Genomic DNA, 19,787 nt, shown 5'->3' with positions numbered 1-19,787 from the left:
ATGTGTGTATGTATATATATGTGTGTGTGTGTGTGTGTGTGTATATACATATACATATATACATGTATAAATACACTGCCACTCAAAAGTTTTTGGATCAGTGAAATTTTTAATGTTTTTTAAGGGAGTCTCTTCTGCTCATCAAGGCTGTATTTATTCGATCAAAAATACAGAAAAAACAGTAATATTATGAAAACTTATTGCAATTTCTAATATTGGTTTCCTATTTTAATATATTTTAAAACATAATTTATTTCTGCGACGCTGTGCTGAATTTTCAGCATCATTACTCCAGTCTTCAGTGTCACATGATCCTTCAGAAATCATTCTAATATGCTGATTTATTATGAGTGTTGAAACTGTTGTGCAGCTTCATATTGTTTTTTGGAACGTAATACTTTATTCTTTTTTTTTTTTTTTGATGAATACAAAGTTGCAAAGAGCAGCATTTGTTCAAAGTAGAAATCTTTTCTAACAATACAAGTCTTTACTATGACTTTTTATTCATTTAACACACCCCTCCTGAATAAAAGTATTAATTCCTTAAAAAAAAGAAAAAAGAAAAATGTACTTTTGAATAGCATTGTATATTGTAACACAAATATTTTGGTATATATTTTGGTATATTGTAATACACAAAATTGTTTTTTAAATTTATGCTGTTCTTTTTAACTTTTTATTAATCAGAGAATCCAAAAAAAAAAAAAAAAATCACAGGTCCCCAAAAAAAGATTAACCAGCATATTAGATTTCTGAAGGATCATGTGACACTGAAGACTGGAGTAATGTTTACTGAAAATTCAGATTTGATCACAAAAATAAATTATATTTTAAAGTATATTAAAATAAATTGGAATAATATTTCACAAAATATATATTTTTAAAAAGCAGTATTTTTGATCAAATAGATACAGCCTTGATGAGCAGAAGCAACTTCTTTACAAAAACATTAAAAATCTTACTGATCCCAAACTTTTGAGCAGATGCGTGTGTGTGTGTGTGTGTGTGTGCGTGTATGTATATATATATATATATATATAAAATATTATATGTAATTTTTTTTCTGCAGCTTGTATTTAATATAATATAATTTTAGTGCACTGTATACACAGTAATACTAATAAATATAATATTTATACAATATAATTTAGACACATTTTATTTATTATATAAATATTGCATTTAATATTTTATATAATGTAAATACTAAATAGTATATAGTATAATGTAAAAATAAATATACATTTTTAAAAAATTAAATTAAAGAATCAATATTTAGAAATTAGAAAAAAAAATTCAGTATTTTTTTATTTCACTAACAATGTGAATTTTTGGTTTCTTGCCCCCTAAGAAACTTTTATTATTATTAGTTTGTGTGAGGGGCAGAAATGATACCTTATATTTACAGAGTTTATTTGTCATATTACAGATGTCTTTTCATCTGTGTGCTGTATCTCAGATAGGTGACGATGTCGTCATTTGTAGTCAGTGGCGGTAGCGTAATGTATGCCCAAATGACTGGTGGCAGAACAAGCCTCTCAGATTCCTGTGTGTGAATGGTGTAATAGCTGACACAGTCACACTAAACACATGAAGGTCACTTCTCTCCACTCTCAGCTACAAAAGCCTCATCTGTTTTAATGGAGTGCTCTGAGCGTTAGTAAAAGCCAGTGCTCCTCTAGCAGTGCACCTTTCTCTCGTTCACACACTCTCTATATTGTGTTTCTCTCTCTATTTTCTCCCTCTCCTTGTCCTCCTATCCCCCTTAATCTCACCTGCACTGTATCTTTGAATTATTCTCTCAGTGCAAGAAGAACTGTATCGAAGGAACAGGCCCAGCATAGGGTTTCAGGTTTAAACGTGAAGGTGTTTCCTTACCAGGTCTGTATTCATTCACACAATGAACTGAGGAGCCTCTCTTGTTTCTCGGTAAGAAGAGTCCAGACAAGACCTTTGTTTTCCACTTCATCAGATGCAAGCATTTTTTTTTTTTACTCCTGTCCTTCTGGAACAAAGGCTGGAGAGCAGCCACCACACTGGGCTCAAATGGCTCTCTTAGGCCGGGCTATGCAAGCAAGGGGAAAATCACACCGTGTCTTCGAATTGACTCTCTGGGAGTATAATGCATTTGACAAACTGTTTTTGGATAGCTTACAAATATCACAGAATTCATACAAACAACAACATTTTTTCTAATTGTGATATGAACATGTATTTTGGGCATGGTACCATGGTAATCATAGGTTTTTGTATTATGGTATATATTGAACTTATGGTGTCACAGTATTACCATCTGATACTGGATACTGCCACAGCGCCCAGTGTTTTGTTACATAAATTATATTATTGTATTTTATCTCATTATTCAATTTTATTGTTTATAATTAGGGTTTTCTTTTTTCTTTTATTTTTCTTTTTTTTTTTTGCTCTTGTACATTTCAAGTATCATGGTATCATTTAATATAAAAGTGTTTTTTTTGGGGGGGGGGGGGGGGGGGGGGTTCTCTATTGTGTGTGTGTGTATATCAAAGTTTTATTATATTACCATCTAACACTATTATATTACTATATCAGGACACTGTCCCAGTCAGAGCTCGGTATAGATTACTTACCAATTGTAGTCCGTTACTGATTATAAATTACATGACAAAAGTTTTGTTACATTACATTACACATTAGGTAATATAATCAGACTGCTTTTGTTTACTTTTAGATTACTTTTGACCTAATTCCTTAATCACATTGTTTTAAATAGGATAATCCTGTACCATATTGATATAAAAAAAAAAATACAAAGAGTACGAAAATATTCCATTCGTTGTAATTAACAACATGAAGTGCATTAAACATTACATTACTTCAAGGTTTCCTAAACTGTGGTTCGTAAAGCAACTGCAGGGGGTTCATGAGTTTAATGAAAAGCTAATTAATTACATTGTAAAAGGTATATGTAAAACACTTTTAATTTACTTTTTATCTAAATAGAAGTCGTTTAATTTATCTTTAACAAAAACCTTTTGTTTTTTGGCTTCTCCAGGTTCACAAAAACAATGTTGTATGCATATTTATGTTTTCACAGAGAGAGCCCTCAGTGCAGGCATAAACGAGATGTGTAAGTGCTCCTCAGAGAGCCGCGTGACCTTGCAGTTGTCCCTGTGTGAGGAGGTGGGCCAAGGTGCCCTTTGTTGTATTGGATTGTCTCTGTGAACTCTCCCTGCTCTCTGATGGAAGCACCAGCGCAATTATGGACTCTATTTGTCATCATTCATTCTCATCTCCTAAAACCTTAATCCTATTTGTGCCTCATCATACTCTCCATTATATCAAGCTTAGCCATGTTTACTCCACTTGGAGAAGGAACATGTATTTTTCTTTTACTTTCTGGTGTGTTGTAATGCTGAGATTTACTGATATGGAAGCTTCAAAATCTCTAGTTGTATGTGGCTTTAAATGAATTAACGTGCAGAAAATAACGCAAACCAGGTCAGGTCTCAAAAACGGAGTAAGTTTTGACTATCACTTTTGTCTTCTTCTGAAGGGGTTTTTCCTGACCGTATCCTTGGAGTCGATCCTGAAGGTAGCCAAACACGCTTCTGAAAACAACAAGATCTTCTGCTTAAATCTGTCAGCTCCATTCATCTGTGAGTTCTTCAAGGAGGCCCTGATGAAGGTTATGCCCTATGTGGACATCCTTTTTGGCAACGAGACGGTGAGTTTGTTTATGTGGGGACACACGGCATAAAAGTACATGCGAAAGAATTCAATTGCTTGTCTTATGTAACACTCTGTTGTTCCGTTCTTGCTGTTTACTTGATGTGTTCAGTTCCCTGCAACAGTTCAGATCTGAGATTTTGCATAGACAAGGAACCCAAATTAATTCAAATTTGAAGTTGTTTTTAATTACAAATGTTATGTTTTTGTAATCATACACATGGAATAGTCATCTCACTTTAAATGCATGGTCGTCCAGCACTGACTGTACTCATTGTGAGAGTAACACCACACAGACCGTCTGCAGACTGGGCCATAAACAGCCTCTTACCTCAGAGCTTGAGACTCAGTCACTGGAGTAATGTTCTGAGTCATCGTGGTCTCAGGTCCACGCTCTGTTCTGTACAGGCGGTAGGGACGTGTTACTGACTGGCAGTGTGGGGTAAAGGTGTTTGACTAGTTTAACAAGTTAAAGCTTTACTTCTAGAACTAAATATCTTTTCAGCACATGTTTTCATCTTATGGGTAAGGGTGGGCGGTATGGCCAAGAACTCCATGATGTGAGAAAATGTATTTCGTGGTAACAGTTTATTTTGCTTGGTTGTTTTTTTCCACACTACCAATAAGATTTTGCAGTAAGTTCAGTTATCAATAGTAGCTTAGAAAGAAATAATTTTTTTATTCAACAAGGACACTTTAAATTGATCAAAAGTGACAGTAAAGATATTTCTGTAAGTAAATGCTGTTGTTTTAAAAATTTGTATTAATGTGATTCATGGTTTTAAATGACAGTTTCCACACAAATATTAAGCAGCACGACTGTTTTCAACGTTAATAATAATACAAAATGTTTATGCAGCGCTAAATAAACATTAGAATGATTTCTGAAGAATCACGAGACAGTAAAGACTGCCGAAAATTCACTTTTGCATCACAGGAATAAATAAAATGTTACTTATTCCAGTAGAACGCAGTTGTTTTAAATTGTTATAATATTTTACTATAAATATATTTATATTATTGTTTTACTGTACTTTTCAAATAAATGCAGGCTTTGGTGAGCATGGGAGACTTTTTTTAAAGAAAAATATGAATGGTGGTATATGAAAGGATACTTTTTTTCCCATTTATTTAGAACTTCAAAAGATTGACAGAAATTAAAATAATCGTAATAAGTAGCTGATTTATGTAGCACTTGAGTTAAAAACTAATGACACAAAGTGATTCTGCACACCAATTTCCAAAACAAAAATGTGCAAAGTCATGTGACAGATATTTGAATTGTGAACTACGTACAGTACGCAGTATTCTGCACACACACCATTTGAATTTATTTTAATAATGTGAATTTCTCCCTCATTTTGAGCCATGTGTTGGCAGTGTATTTTCACATTTCTTTGTTTCTGTTGTATATAAATTACATAAAGCAATCCTGCCCACCGATATCCACATAAATGTCTGCTTCAATATAAATCTTGACCGATTTCAAGTGTTGCGTTATACTGTATACTGTCAAACAGCCCAACCAGGAAATTAAACACTGATGCTGGTCAGATTCAGATTCTCTTCACCCAGACTATTTATAGAGCTGCTGTAGTTCCTGTTAAACTGACAGCCACAATTTTGCTTTTTCTCAGGCTAATTAAATGACGCATACGTGGCGTGTAGCTGCAGTCTTTGTTGGGCAGTATTAATGCGTGTTATTCTTTATGTACGCCTAGCTCTCTGCTGGTTGGTATGAAGTGTTTTGGCAGCTGGAGCTTGTCTGAATGCGTGTGTGTGGGTGGGATCTAACGCAGACAGGCAGGCCTTTATCTGTGCTGACAGGGTAGGTGCAGCGAGAGACGTCCAGGCCCTGCACCAGCCTCACGCCCCCTTAACTGGCACACACCAAGTGTGTAATATCCAGGGAGCGGTGTTGGTCTAATTGAGTCCTTCCCTGCTCCCCTCCTGCCTGCCTGCATGACATGAACCAGAGAAAGTGAAACATTTCAGGAAATGTAATGGCCTCCAGTTAATTAAGTGAGAGAGCCGTGCAGTAAAGAGCCAAAACCAGATGGCACTGAATTTATGCTCGCCGAAATCGACGCGCACAGCGGCGCGTACACAAACGCATATGTAATCTCCAGCAATTTGCTCGCCGTTTGCCACATACATGATAAAATTCAACAATGTGAATTGTCTGTGTCATTACAGATGAATTTGTTGAGCAGAAGGCTCAGACAATGTAGATAAATGGCATGATTAATTGGAACAGAATGAATAACCCTGACTGATGTTGTATAAGCAGTGATTAACTCGCGCTCAGAGCTCAGATTGTTTTAAATAACAGGGGAGTTAAAGCCATGATTGCTGGGAGGTTACGAAATGATTGAAATCGCTCCGCTGCTGCTTATGGGAGAGGGAGAGAGAGAGCGAGAGTCGAGGGAGGGAGGAGGAGGAAGACGAGAACTTGGAATAGTTGACTCATTGTGAAGATCTACCCAAAGGCCTTCAGCCTAACACTGACTTTTAAATAATGTTATTCGTGTCCCAAAAGACAGACAAGGAAATTGGAGGCTTTTGACATGCCCCAGAACAAATGATCTTGGACTTTGCATCAGAAGCCTCCTTGTTTGCCTGTGTGGCATGTTAATCATTCTTATAAAACATTTAGTACCAGTCCTCCAGTTTGATTGGCTGAGCGGCACTGATATTCAGTCAAACGGCAGGGAAGTTTCACTTTTTGTCTGACTCCTCGTGTCATTGTTTGCACATTCCAGTCACTGTTTTTACAGTTGTTTTAGCTTTACTTGGAATTATTTTCATTAGAAATGCAAAATATGCCAGCACCATATACCACTTATCAGATAATATTAGACTTTTTTTAATTATTTAACTATATCAACCAATATTGGATATTTAACTATTCATGCTCATTTCTATTATTTTACATATAATAGAAATATTTTGCATCCCTAATTTTCATTGGCTTTGCAAAAATAGACAAAGCGGCAGATTTACTAAACAGGCCAAATTAGCGCAAGAGTGCAATTCCAAAACAGTGCCCATGGGCATGGAAATTTCTGCAGATGATTTACTGACAATGCACAAATTAAAGAACACAGACGCAACATCTCATTTACATGTCGACCAACGCAATATACCAAGTGCAGCGCAAATAAGCAGGTGCGAGTGATCTACTTAGAACTAGTTTGACATGCTCTTTTTTTTTTTTGAGCATTAAATTATGCCGCAAATACCAGTCATTTGATGAGCACAAACATTAGTAAATCACGTTGCACGATTCGTTTTAATAATACTCTCCTCCCAGAAATTTTGCATCTGAAAGGGAAACTCCTACAAATGCATATTCAATAAGGTCAGTCGCAAAAATAACTGTCCACACCTTTCCAGCGCTAATTCTTCACTGCGTGTCTTTAGTAAATCCTGACAGTACTATCGTAATGCCAAAAGACGGTTTGCACTTGCGCAAGCTGTTAGTAAATCTGGCCCAAAGTATCTTCCGACATTATCTAAACTCTTTTACTCAATATTAACTTTGTTTATTGCACGGTTAAATATATTAGCAGAATTCTACAAAATTCCCAATACAGTTTTGAGTCAATATTTTAGCCAGTGTGATTATACTTTATAATACCAATAAAACTGCAGTACTCTCAGGTCCATTTAAGATCTTTTACCATATTTAAGTAAGTAAATCTATTCCACAGATTTTCTTCCAAAATCAGAACAGAAAATGAAGAAAACGTCCAAAATCCGTCTGGGCCTAATTATGGTGTTCTACATCTAGACTCATCTGTTGACAGAAACCACTGTGCTTTCTTTGTGGAAGGATACGTGCATGTTTGCATATCTACAGTACAGTGATATTTTCTTGTGCTGGAGTGTGTGTCCTCCCCCGCTGATTGCGTGTAGGTGACGGACAGTTCATGTAAGAAGCCCGAGGCGATGAGGGATATGCCTGACATTGGGCCCCCATCTCCCAGCTGATTCAGACAGCTGCACGCACACACACACACACACACACAAATATTGAGAGACAGATGTCAAGTTCTAAAAATCTTGTTGACAATCAAACACGGACATTTCCAGAGCTCTGAGCCGTGGCAGGCCCCCTCTGAGATGCTTAGAAGTCTTCCTGAGACATTTGGTGATGTTTTACATGGTTAACAAAATTTTTTTTAAAGTAGTTTGAAAGCAGCTGTCTGAATTCAGAGCAGAAGGAAAGAGGGACAGGCACAGAGATCGAGAGATGCAAGGTGAGGTCATTAAAACAATGCTGGAGCTGGATGCTGTCAGGGAGACTCACGCGATGCATACTCTACACGAGCTTTACTGCATCACTCACTGCACTCAATTACAGCCGTCTGTCTGCTCTCGACCCCTATACAATGACCTGCAAGACATCGCTGTGTGGAGAGACAGTTAGTTGTAGGACAAGTGATTTGCAAGAGGTACTAACAAAACAGTACCAAAGGTTTTTTTTTTTTTTTTCTCAAACCGTATTGCCGCGGTGAAAAAACATGAAAAAATTACTATTATATAATTATTAGAGATGCACCGATGTATCGGCTAATACCAAGTGTGAAATAAAAGCAATTTATTTCACTATCGCCCATACATTTCTGTTATAGATTACTGCCATAATGTGTGAACTATACTACTTTTTGAAGATTGTTTGATTGATGATGATTGTTGTTGTAATAACTTATGTTAGTAATATTAGAAATATTATTATAACATTTCAAAATTATATAGAAAAGGCATCATAAATGTCTGTGCTCTTTACATAAAACACAAATACTTCTGTAGATTTATAGTCCATCCTAGTCGGTTTTTATATCTCAGGGATGATAGTTGTGGGCTTGTATGTGTCGCTGCTGGATCAGATAGGGTCACAATAGGGAAGTTGAGCTAACCACTATAATCGGAGGACTCAGGAGGCTTTCCCCAGAATATCCCTCACATTGAGCCGCAGAGGCCATTTTCAGCTTGATGGGGAGTACCATAACACAGATTTGAGGGTGAGAGTGAACCCGGGCCGGCACTGCCTTTAATAGGGACAGCGGCAGAGGCGCCTGGCTCTCTTTAGAGAGACGCAGAGTGATGATGGATGGAAGAGATGGTATTGTGTTGAGGGCCGATCAATAGCTGCCACCGAGCCCAGTGTATTTCTGTCACTGTGGAGTTGAGTGTAGGATGTCAGCTGGTTGTTGCCAGGATGATTTGGGAAAGTTTAACACCAACCCGCTCTGACGCCCCACACATCAGTCATTTTGGGTAACAGAAGGGTTTCACGGTCATTTCTGACACACACACACACACATGTATGTCTCATATTGATTTTCTCTTGTGTGGGGTACTTATGTTGTCTGCAGTGAAGTACCTCTCATTAGTGACTTTACTATTATCGTTCACCATTTAGTTCAGCTGACACCATTATACAAGGCTGTTAAAAGCCAATTCATAAAAACAGGTAGTTATGGTTCTAATTTCTGATTGGATGAGCCATGATTGAAGGTATTGTAAAACATTCCTTTTGTATTGAGCAAATTTGTTGTTTGATAGTTGTAAACAGCCTGCAGTTAAGCTTATTATACTTGTTTAAAGATTATTTGTTCATTATGATGGCTTTTATTATCATAAATTGTATTAGTGATGATGATATTATTATTAAATACTATTTTATAGTATTATTCTTTATAAGCAGTAAGCAACTTAAGGCTGTATGTTTGTTACAGGGATTTTGCCACCTTAAGGCATTTTAAATGTGCTTTATTACCATATTAACAACGTCGTTTGCACCGCGCTCCTCCGTTACTTGATCTTTTTTATTTCTTTTGGTGCGTTAATCTGTTAAGTCACTTTGTGCAAGAAATTATGATCCTCACTCACGAGAACAGTCTTCTTTTTCCGTTTAATTCAACAATCATCACCAATAGGGAAAGACACAAACGTTTCCTCAGTGTGTAAAGCAATTACATCCCTCCACCAACTTTTTAAATCACCAATTATGCCGATGTCATCAGTCATTAATCAATGTTGAATCACCACAATCATTAAAACATTTTCCTTTTAACTTCTAAACAATTTTCGCAACATGAAACATCATATTCACTAGTACATCACACTACACATGCGTGACTATAAGAATTATCTAGAATTATTCATTTATCACTATTATACAAGCCTACAGTTTAAATAAACGATCAACAATATATACTCCAATTAACTTTAAATAGAATAACAGTGGAAAATTCAATAGAATTTTATATTAGAAACATTCAATAATTAAAAACATTTTTTGGGTCACGTCAAGGAGGTAATATAAATAAAGAATTATTGAAATGGGAAGCATTTTGGATTCATAAACTTAAATCACTGACACCAAATGGCATGAATGAAGAACTAGAACTTTCTGTTTTTCTTTAATATACTGTACTAGAATTGGTCGAATTCATCTTTAAGATGTTATATAATAAATCTGGAGTATTTACAGTGTGAAACCCATAATTGCTTATGACGATGTATTTCTGATGTTTCTAATTATTGAATTTTCCACTGTTATACTGTTTAAAGTTAATTGGAGTATATATTGTTGAGTGTTTATTTAAACTGTAGGCTTGTATAATAGTGATAAATTAATAATCCTAGATAATTCTTATAGTCACGGATGTGTTGTCAGTCCTCTGTCGTGTGTGTCATGTGTTCCTGCCTCTTGTGTCCTTATTTGGTTTGTTTCCTGTCCTTGTTAAATGCAATCATTAGTTAATCTACTAATCTACTGGTCTACTCGTTACTCCCCGGTGTTTGATGTCTGCCTTGCCTTGTCCTGCCCTGATGTCTTCATTAAAGACATATATTTGAGTTTACATCCTCGTCTGCGTGTTCCTGTGTCCTCCTCGTGTGTGCACCGTGACATGTGTAGTGTGATGTACTAGTGAATATGAAGTTTCATGTTGTTTCTTGCACTTTATTACCATATTAAAATCACTGTAACTTGTGGCTTATTGATTAAAAAAATAAGTAAATATAAATAAAAAAGAGCAGGGTGTCCAGTGGTATATAATATAATTTTAATACTTTTTTAACTGTTTTAAATATTTAAAATATTTTTTTGCTGAAAATGTTTTTTTTTTTATCCTTTCCTTAAGACTGTTGGTAGAATTTGAATAGATTTAAAGACTGTTAACCAGCTAATGCTAATAATTTTAAATTGATAAAAAAAAGTTTAATTGATCTTTTACTAATTTCAATTTTTACTCCTTTTGAAAACTTGTAGAAGTAAAAACAGTGCTTATTGTCAAGAGTTTCAACAAAAGAAAAGGAAGTTCTTTGCTTTTTAATGACTAGGTATAAAGTAATAGTCATGATGTAAGAATAGCAATGATTTATGATGTAACCTGTCTAAATTTAGTGAGAAATGTAATGTTTTGAGCCATTTCAGCTCCTCTAGTAGGTTTTGTTATCCTGTTTGTGGATGTTTGTGGACGTTCCCCTGAGGATGACTGCATCGAACAAGCGCTGTTGACTCATCTGAAGCAGAACGTCATTCTTCATCTGTATGTGTGTGTTAGACCAGTCTGGAACTCTGTGGCCTTGCTTGTGCGTGCGTGTGCGCATGTGTGTGTGTGTGTGTATGCATGCATGGTCTCTATATTTACCGTTAGCCTGTGTTAATCATGCAATAGCTTAAGCTACTGTCAGATTCCCACAACCTTGTTTATGTGCTAACTTGCATTCCTATGATGAAGTGAGGACAATGGCAGGCTTTGAAAGTGATCGGAACGTACTCTGTGCTAATAAGGCTGTCATTGAGGGAGATGTCATGTGCCCAGGGCGGGGGTGTTTTTTTTTTTTTTTGTTGTTGTTGTTTCTCCACCTCTCTAACAGGCCATGCCGTACAGGCCAGGAGAGACAGTAGTCAGCACTCATGATTCTGGTAATGATATCATTACAACTAGTCATTGCTTCTCATGCATTGTTTAACAAAGACATGTTTGAAGTGCTCAGCAGAGAGCTCAGGCAGAGCTTTCTCAGCTTGCAAGCTGAATCAAAAGGCAGAGAGCAGATCAAGAGCAGGAGACACCTTTTTAAGCTCTCCACTTGCCAGAGAGAAGAAAGTTAAATTAACATCCCAAAATGACAGCTTGTAAAAAAGCTTTTTTTTATTTTATATATATATATATATATATATATATATATATATATTCAACACTCTTCTCTCTATCCCTATGCAGTATAGTGACCCAAAACAAATTTGTACCTTTAAAATGTTAGAAAGTTATTTCATTACAATATACTTCTTTCAAAAAAAAGTTTTATTGTTTTTGAAAGTAGTCCTTTATGATCGCCAATGCTGCATTTATTTGATGAAAAATAAAGTAATATGATGAAATATCAATACAAATAATTACAAATTAAAATGATTGTTTTCTGTTTTAATATGTTAAAATGTCATTTATTCCTATGATGGCAAAGCTGCATTTTCAGCACTCTGGTCTTTAGTGTCACATGATCCTTCAGAAATCATTCATATGTGCCGATTTGGTGCTGAAGAAATATTTCTTGAAAGAATTGCTGCAAAATATTTTTTTTGTGGAAACCATAATAAACTACCATTAAAAAGTGTTGTATAAATGAAATATAAAATATGAAATAATTATATTTATTTAGCCAGGATGCATTAAATTGCCCAAAAGTGAAAGTAAAGATGTTAATAATGTTACAAAAGTTTCAAATAAATTAAAAAAATCCTAAAAGAAATGTCCCATGGTTTCCAAATATTAAAAAGCAAAATTATTTTCAACAGTGATATAATAAAATCAAAAAGATAACAAGAACCATTATTAATAATCCAGCACCAATAATAATTAAACACTAAATCTGCATATTAGACTAATTTCTGAATGTTCATGTGAACTGAAGGCTGAACTAATGGCTGTTATGCATTACAATAATAAATTACATTTAATAAAATACAATACAATTAAAGACACCTGTACATTTTTAATCATGGTTTAGATCAGGCCACTTTATATGCAGATGGTATGTTTTGATGATCTTGTTATCATGGCTGCAGTGTGGGGGTTTTTGATGATGTACCCTGTGGATATTTTCGTTCTCCTCTGAATTGTCACATGCTCGTTGTACTTACGCCAGCGGGAGTGGAGCAGTTAGCAGAGGTGAGCTGCAGGAAAAGCAGGCCCAGTCAGCCCCCCCCCCCCCCCCCCCCCTCCACACTGCCTCTGCAGTCTGCAGTCCACCTGGACGCCCGCCATCTGCAGCCACATCAACATCCATCATCCCACACGCTCTAAACAGCATCAACACACGCTCACATCCAGGATACCAGAACACATCTCACGCCGAATTACAGAACATGCCCATAGCATTTCTCAACCTCTCAGATCTCTGTGGTATCCGATGAAGCATCATAAACCCAAGTGTGACAGTGATACAGAGTGCTGAACTCAATAATGAGGATTTTTTTTCTGCAGGCCTGGTAAAGCCAGTAGTTATTTTTTTGTTTGCCCTGCCAACATTTTCACGTGGCTGCAAAATTTTATTGTTTAGCAGCATATTTTTTAAGCGTGAGAATTTTAATGTATTTTTCACAAGCCAATTTGGATACAAATTTGCAGAAGGATGGATAGATAGATAGAACTATTGATGCCTTGCCCTAACTTTTTTGTTCCAACAGGAAATGTATTGACATATGAGAGAGAAATGTGAGGAAAAAGTGTCTTTCTCAAGGTCACAGTGTTGGAAGGTGGTCTCAGGCTGTGACCTTTTGGGTTTGCAGCCTAGCGATGTAACCACTGCGCTGTGTCATTCGCTGCCGATCAGCTACTTCCTGATGTAATTTTAAGCTTTGTTTGCGGCTATATCTGGGCGACATGTCATCAGTAATGGAAGTGGTGTCTAGGACAGGCTTCGCTTACTCCCAGCTCTTTAGCAGTAATTGCATCTGGTGGTGGTAAGTATAGGATTAGTGGCTTTAGATAAATTTCCACCAAAAGGGCCTGTCTTCTGTGGCTTGTTTATCGCTCTCTCAGTGTCTCTCTTTCTCCATCCGTCCGTCTCTCTGTCTGTCTCTCTCTATTGGTTTGTTGCCGGTTGCGCGTCTCGCTCCAGTTGGCCTGCTGCATTCTCAGGGGAGTACCTTTAACACCTCAGCAGTGCTGGCTGGCTTCTCTCTAATCTTCCCCTTCCCCTGCCCAGATTACTGTATCAATAACCATCTGCGGGCCCCCTCAGACAGCACTGCCCCTGGTACAGTCACAGCCTGTGGTCATACAGTCCTGCCTCATGCAGGATTACGTGGGACGTTTGAGACAACATAATGAAATTGCACTGTGATTGGCCTGTGAGTAACCAACAGTTGCATCTTTGTTTTTCTTTCTGTCTGGGCTCCCGCTGGTTCACCAGTGTTTATGTCACCAGCGCAAAAACAATGTGGGAAAAATAACATCTTATGACCGTGTGGTCAAGTTGGTTCTCGTTTTTTGTGTGTATGTTTTTGCTGCTGTTATTTTCTTCTTCATTTAGCTAGCTGATGATTTTAGAGATCAACCCATCCCTCAGGCGGTGCGTTTTGTTGAACTGTCTTTTTTTTAGGTTCCTTCCTCTTGCAGCTGGCTTGGTTAACCCACTGGCCCGATTCACAAAGAGAAATACTCTCTTCATTTCTGCTTTGAGCTTCATCACAACATGAATAACAGCACAGGATGGAGATGAAAGTGGTCGCTGAAGTAAATAACCAGTGAGGTTGGCCCTCGCGAGCTCCCCGGCCCGGTCTGTCAGGGCCACATTTCTAACCCAGACCAGATGTCAGTGTGCGCTCACCCTGACAGTCCTCACCTCCTCTATGCCACCTTTGTTCTTCCCCGTCCATCTTCTTTCATGATCTATTTTTGTGCCATTCCCGAGTCTGACGAGCGTAAGGGTTCTTTTTGCACCATATCCAGTATACACCATGCTTAACAAGTTTAATTTGTAGACACAACAAGTTAGAAATGTGTAGGTTTAATCCATGAACTGCACAAACATTGTGGTTCTGTGGTGCCTTCAAAACATTTCAGCCCATTTGTTTCAGTTGCCTGACATGGGTAAACTTCTGGCTCAGCCAATGAAGTGCAGCATTGCATGCCCACTTTTTTTAACTGCCTTGGTGGCGGAAATATTTTTCCAATTAATTTTTCCCATAGGGATTTTTAAAAACCTTTGTTAAAGAGATGTAGGGCATGAAGCAAACCATGTACATTACTTTGTGAAGAAAAAACAGACAAATGTACCTAACAGCTTTAATGAGGCGAGGTAAAAATATATGTAACTGTAAATATTTGCTAGTTCCAAACCAGTTTTCTAATTGGCTGAGGTTTCGCTACAGAATTATAGGCAATATATATTTCACCAGGAATCTGAATCTTTGAAAGTTGTCATTAAAAATCAATACCCCTATGGAGGGAATTAACAAGATTTTTTTTTCTTCGGGATTCTGACTGTTGCACTCTATAGTTTGAAGCGGGACATGTCTGTATGCTCATGGTAAAATGTTTGGGAAATCTGTTGGGAAATATATACATAAGGCAATTATACATAAAGCTTTTAAAAATAATTTGTGTGAAGATTTGTTGTTTATGAAAAATATTTAGCTGTTGTAAACCATTTTCACTCTGAGCATGTGAAATGTCTTCGAAACCTACCATAAACATATGAAGTGTTTGTCATGCTCTAGGCCTACGGCTTCTCTTTTTAGCAAATAATAAATATCAAATAGTAATACATTTGCATATTCCAAATTGATTTCAAATAATAATGTAAAAATTATATTTGCATACATATGAATGGAAGTCAGTGGAGTGCAAAGTCTTGTGTGATAGCAGCCTTACATGTATTTAATTCTTTATCTCCTTACAGAATATGATGAGATTGGCTTCTGTCATTTGACATGTCACTGTATCTTCTTCCTAATTATGAGGCACAAAGCCTTGGATATGGTTCTGGGTAGTCTGTTGTGCGAACAGAGTGACTTTAAAGTGTAGATTTATTACAAGTCCAGCATTTCCATAGACTTGCCTGGTAAAGAGGGTCTGTTGCAGTTTTCCAGTGGGGTTGCATTAACTCTAATTCCTGGAGCTAATCTTGAAATAATGCTGCTTAATCACTCTTAATAAAAGAGTGGCTCACCTTGGCTGCTGGATGGCTGCATTATCAGATCATTGAGCTGTAATTGGTGTCATGAAACCTAGTGGTGGGTTATCTCCATGGGGACTGGAGTTTTTCCCCAACTTTATGGCGCAAAGATTAACCTTGGAGTGTTTGAGCTCTGTGCAGTGAACACAAACATAGGTGTAGCTGCAGCTCAGTGACCCGGAAAAGGGAACATCTTCTGACTGGAACCAAATACAAACAGCTAAATGCCAGGTTGGAGTGATGTCAGATGGTCTATTATAGATTAATGTACATGTCTCAGCTATATTATGCAGTGTCTGTGACAGACAGACAGACTGCAGGTGGTCTTGGCCCCTTACATCCATGAAGCACTGGTTCTTTCCTCTTCCTCTCTAAAGGCCGAGGTTGTCACAACTGGTCCCTAGAGCCGTTCGGTCAATCAAAGGGCGAAGCCCAGCACACGTAATTGGAATCTTTTAACCCTCACAGAGGTTTTTTATTATCTGAAATAAAGCTGTTTTATTCATACATCTTGCTTGAGTTTCAGGTATTTTATGTAACAGTCTTTTTAACCGGAAGCGTCATTGCAAATGTACACACTATCCAGAGTAAAGGTCCGTTATTGTCCATTGGTGTAGTTACTAATATAGTTATTGTTTTTGAACTTGGTGTGAACAACATTCGCTGCAACTAGCTTACAGTACCATACTAGCTTATCATACCATAAACATACATTGTGACACGTCCGAATATTTTAATTCATTATATTATAATTCACGTTTTAAAGCATGCCAAATGCATGAGAGCGACCCCACATGGTTGTGAGTGAATCTGCATCTCATAGACGCTGCTGAAAAATTTGCAGTCATGCTATTTTAAAGTCCAATTCCCGCTATTAATAAATCATTAACTGACTTTTGCCTCAATAAACTCCTAATTTCCTGCTTATTAATAGGTATTATGTAGGATTAGGGATGTAGAATACGGCCATGCAGAATGTGCGCTTAATAAGTGCTAATAAACAGCCAATATGTTAATAATAGGCATGCTAATACGCAACTAGTTAATACTTATAATTGGTCCCTATACAAAAGTGTTACCAAATTTGTTTATGAATAGTGTATAAAGATGTGTTTGGGGGGGGGGGGAATTCATGACCTAATTGATGAATTATTAGGTCAAGCAAAACTCATTTTCCACTTCTTTCACTGGTTTTGGAGAAAGAACTGAAGGTTATATAATGTATATCCTGTTCTACATACTCTAACAGGGCTTTGAAATGTGTCCTAAATTAAATGTCATTGCTACACTAAGCTCTCATTAATTAAGGCCACATGTGTGCTTTGTTTTGCAGGAGGCCGCCGCGTTTGCACGAGAACGAGGCTTTGAGGTGAGTGGATGGAGGATCACACACTAAACAGATCCTAAAGGATTATTTTTTAGCTGATAATGAAGTTCTTTTTCGGACAGTGATTGATGTGCTATTATACTCTCTTGGCCCCCTTGCAGTGGTCGCCATAGCAACCTGGCAGTCGTCATGGTTTCTTTGTTCAGCCAGCACTCTGGCTCACACACTCTCTCTTTCTCACACACACAAACACATTTTCTCCCCTACTCTCACACATTCTCTTCTCCTCTTTCTCTCTCTCTCATCCCCCTCCTTTTCTGTTATGACGCATTCCTCCCAGGTCTGCACCCAACATCGCCTACAGATGTTATTTATTGAATTTTGAGAATGCTCTTGGGAGGAGAAAAAGAAATCCTCAGTGGCTGCTTTCAATTCTGTCGGTGTACTGGACAGGGCTGGCAGGTGCCTTTGTCGAGGAACCCACCTTGTTAGCTTCATTAGACCGCATGAGGATCTGCTCAATTACACAACTCATCACCAATTTCATCAGGATCACCTTCCCCTCCAGTCTGAGAATGTGGAAACACTGATTGGCCTTGTTTGCACATAACACGTCAAAACAATATGAGTTATCTCTCTGAATAGCAAGGAAATGTGTGGGGGGGGGGGGGGTAAATGTGAATTCATAAGCAAAGTAAATGTGAGTTTAGGAACAGCACGCTTAAATAATTGAAGTGGCTTATCTTTTTTCAAATGCAGTGCTATCCGCCTGAATGTGTTTCGTCTCAGTATGAATAATTGTCTTCCAGGATCACTCAAGGTGCGATCGACGTGACTGGAATGCAAAGCAGATTCTGGCAGCAGAGTAAGTTAGAGAGAGAGAGGGAGGGAGAGATAGAGAGCATGCAGGGGCGAGAGAGAGAGAGAGAGAGGAGGAGCAGCAGTTTGTGAGCCAGGGAGATGGAGGGGGCGAGAGCTTGCATCGCACAGAGTAAATATGGCAAGCACTGTCACACACTGTGAGTACCTCTTCACTGATTTCACACACGTCATGTTGATTTAGGGCTCAGAGAAAAGGGAATCTTTGACATACGAGTCTTTGCCCCTGATTTTGCTTCAGAAATAAACATCTCAACAGAGTATGGCAGCTGAAATATAAGCATTTAGTGACAGGACGGAGAGAAATCGAGAAAACGCTCTCGTTTCAGGCCCCAAACCTGCTAAGAAGCATGTCATCTTTTGTCTTTCGATCTTATTCATACACGCCTCCACACATCAGCTGACTTTCCACATCTGCACGTCTGCAGACCGATTCTCAGTTTTTGTGGTTTGTAACATCACAGATGTGCTCCCCCTCATTTATTGACAATAAACTTTGTACCCCACTCATACCTAGAGCGAAAACTGAGGTTTTATTTTATTGGGTAATAAAGCAATAAAGCCACAAAAGCTATTTCCATCCAAGTTGGGAATTTAATTTATTCGAAAAATCATAATATTTTGAAAACAGTTTTCAAATACACCGTTTCCAGTGTTTAGGAGAACAAAATCATCACTTGGCGCAAAATAGAAATGGAAATTGTATCAGCTGTGGTCCTTTTTATAATTACTTCTGACTTTTTAAATGGACATTTAGGAAGTTATTCAGTAAATTATTATTTTTTTTGGTTTTTTTTTTTTTTTTTTTGCTTGCCTTTCATAACCTAATATAATATAATGCTTAATTTGTAACACAAATATATAAAAAAAATCATCCACCAGGTTTATACTTTAAGGTGCATTTTGAATTTATACAATTTCAGGAACGTGTTTTCATTGTAGTTTGCCAGGTCTTGCCAATTTTTTAAATATATAATATAACATTTATTAAATATATTTTTTCAAATTTAGACATTTTTAAGGTGCATTTTGGATTTAGAATTTTTTTTTATTATTATTGTATTAAGTTTCATTATATTGATATATCCTCCCAGCATTTTTATGCAATATCTCAGAATTTGCATAAAATACATGGATCGAAACCTGGATAATATATGCATTATTGTGGTTGTAGGCACTCTAAATCTCGTAGTCTTCCCAGGAAGCATGTTCTTCAATACAAACTTCCAATAAGCTCTGTGATTATCCAAAGAACTCCCTAGCAGACGCTGCTAGACATGCTGTACCTTTGTAAAGATAATATTTTTCTCACGTCTTAAACAATGTGGCAACATTCAAGAAGTGTGAAAGAAGAGTGTTTTTACAATACAACTCTGCATCTCGTGAAAATCTACACGCTTTATGAAAGTGAAAATCAAACACGTCTGCTTAGCGTCAATCCATTTCCCTTGCTTCAAAGAGATGCCTTGTTAATAAATCAATTTACATCTCAAGAAGGTAGATAAGAGTGTTATTTTCTCTCTGTATTGAGCCGGCATTAGATCTGGCTCGCAGTGTGATCCGATCCTCATCTGTTTTACTTAAATACCCTTAGATGTTGAATCCGCCGCAGGGTAATTGATGTTCTATTGGCTGCTGTTCCTCCTACAGATTACAATGAAGGAGCTGT

General features: G+C 37.2%; 1 protein-coding gene across 2 annotated transcripts in view; it reads left to right on the top strand.

The window, feature by feature from the left end:
• LOC306884107 (adenosine kinase-like) overlaps positions 1 to 19,787 on the top strand; it is a 161,386-nt gene that overhangs the window by 120,309 nt on the left and 21,290 nt on the right. For both annotated transcript variants that reach the window (XM_079439791.1, XM_079439792.1), the window contains exons 7-8: positions 3,539 to 3,709; positions 17,246 to 17,281. In XM_079439791.1, coding sequence (XP_079295917.1) covers positions 3,539 to 3,709; positions 17,246 to 17,281 — 207 coding nt within the window. The remainder of the gene's footprint in view (positions 1 to 3,538; positions 3,710 to 17,245; positions 17,282 to 19,787) is intronic.

Source organism: Barbus barbus (assembly GCF_936440315.1).
Source record: "Barbus barbus genome assembly, chromosome: 18".
Lineage (NCBI taxonomy): Eukaryota > Metazoa > Chordata > Actinopteri > Cypriniformes > Cyprinidae > Barbus > Barbus barbus.
This window is presented reverse-complemented; position numbering and strand designations above follow the sequence as displayed.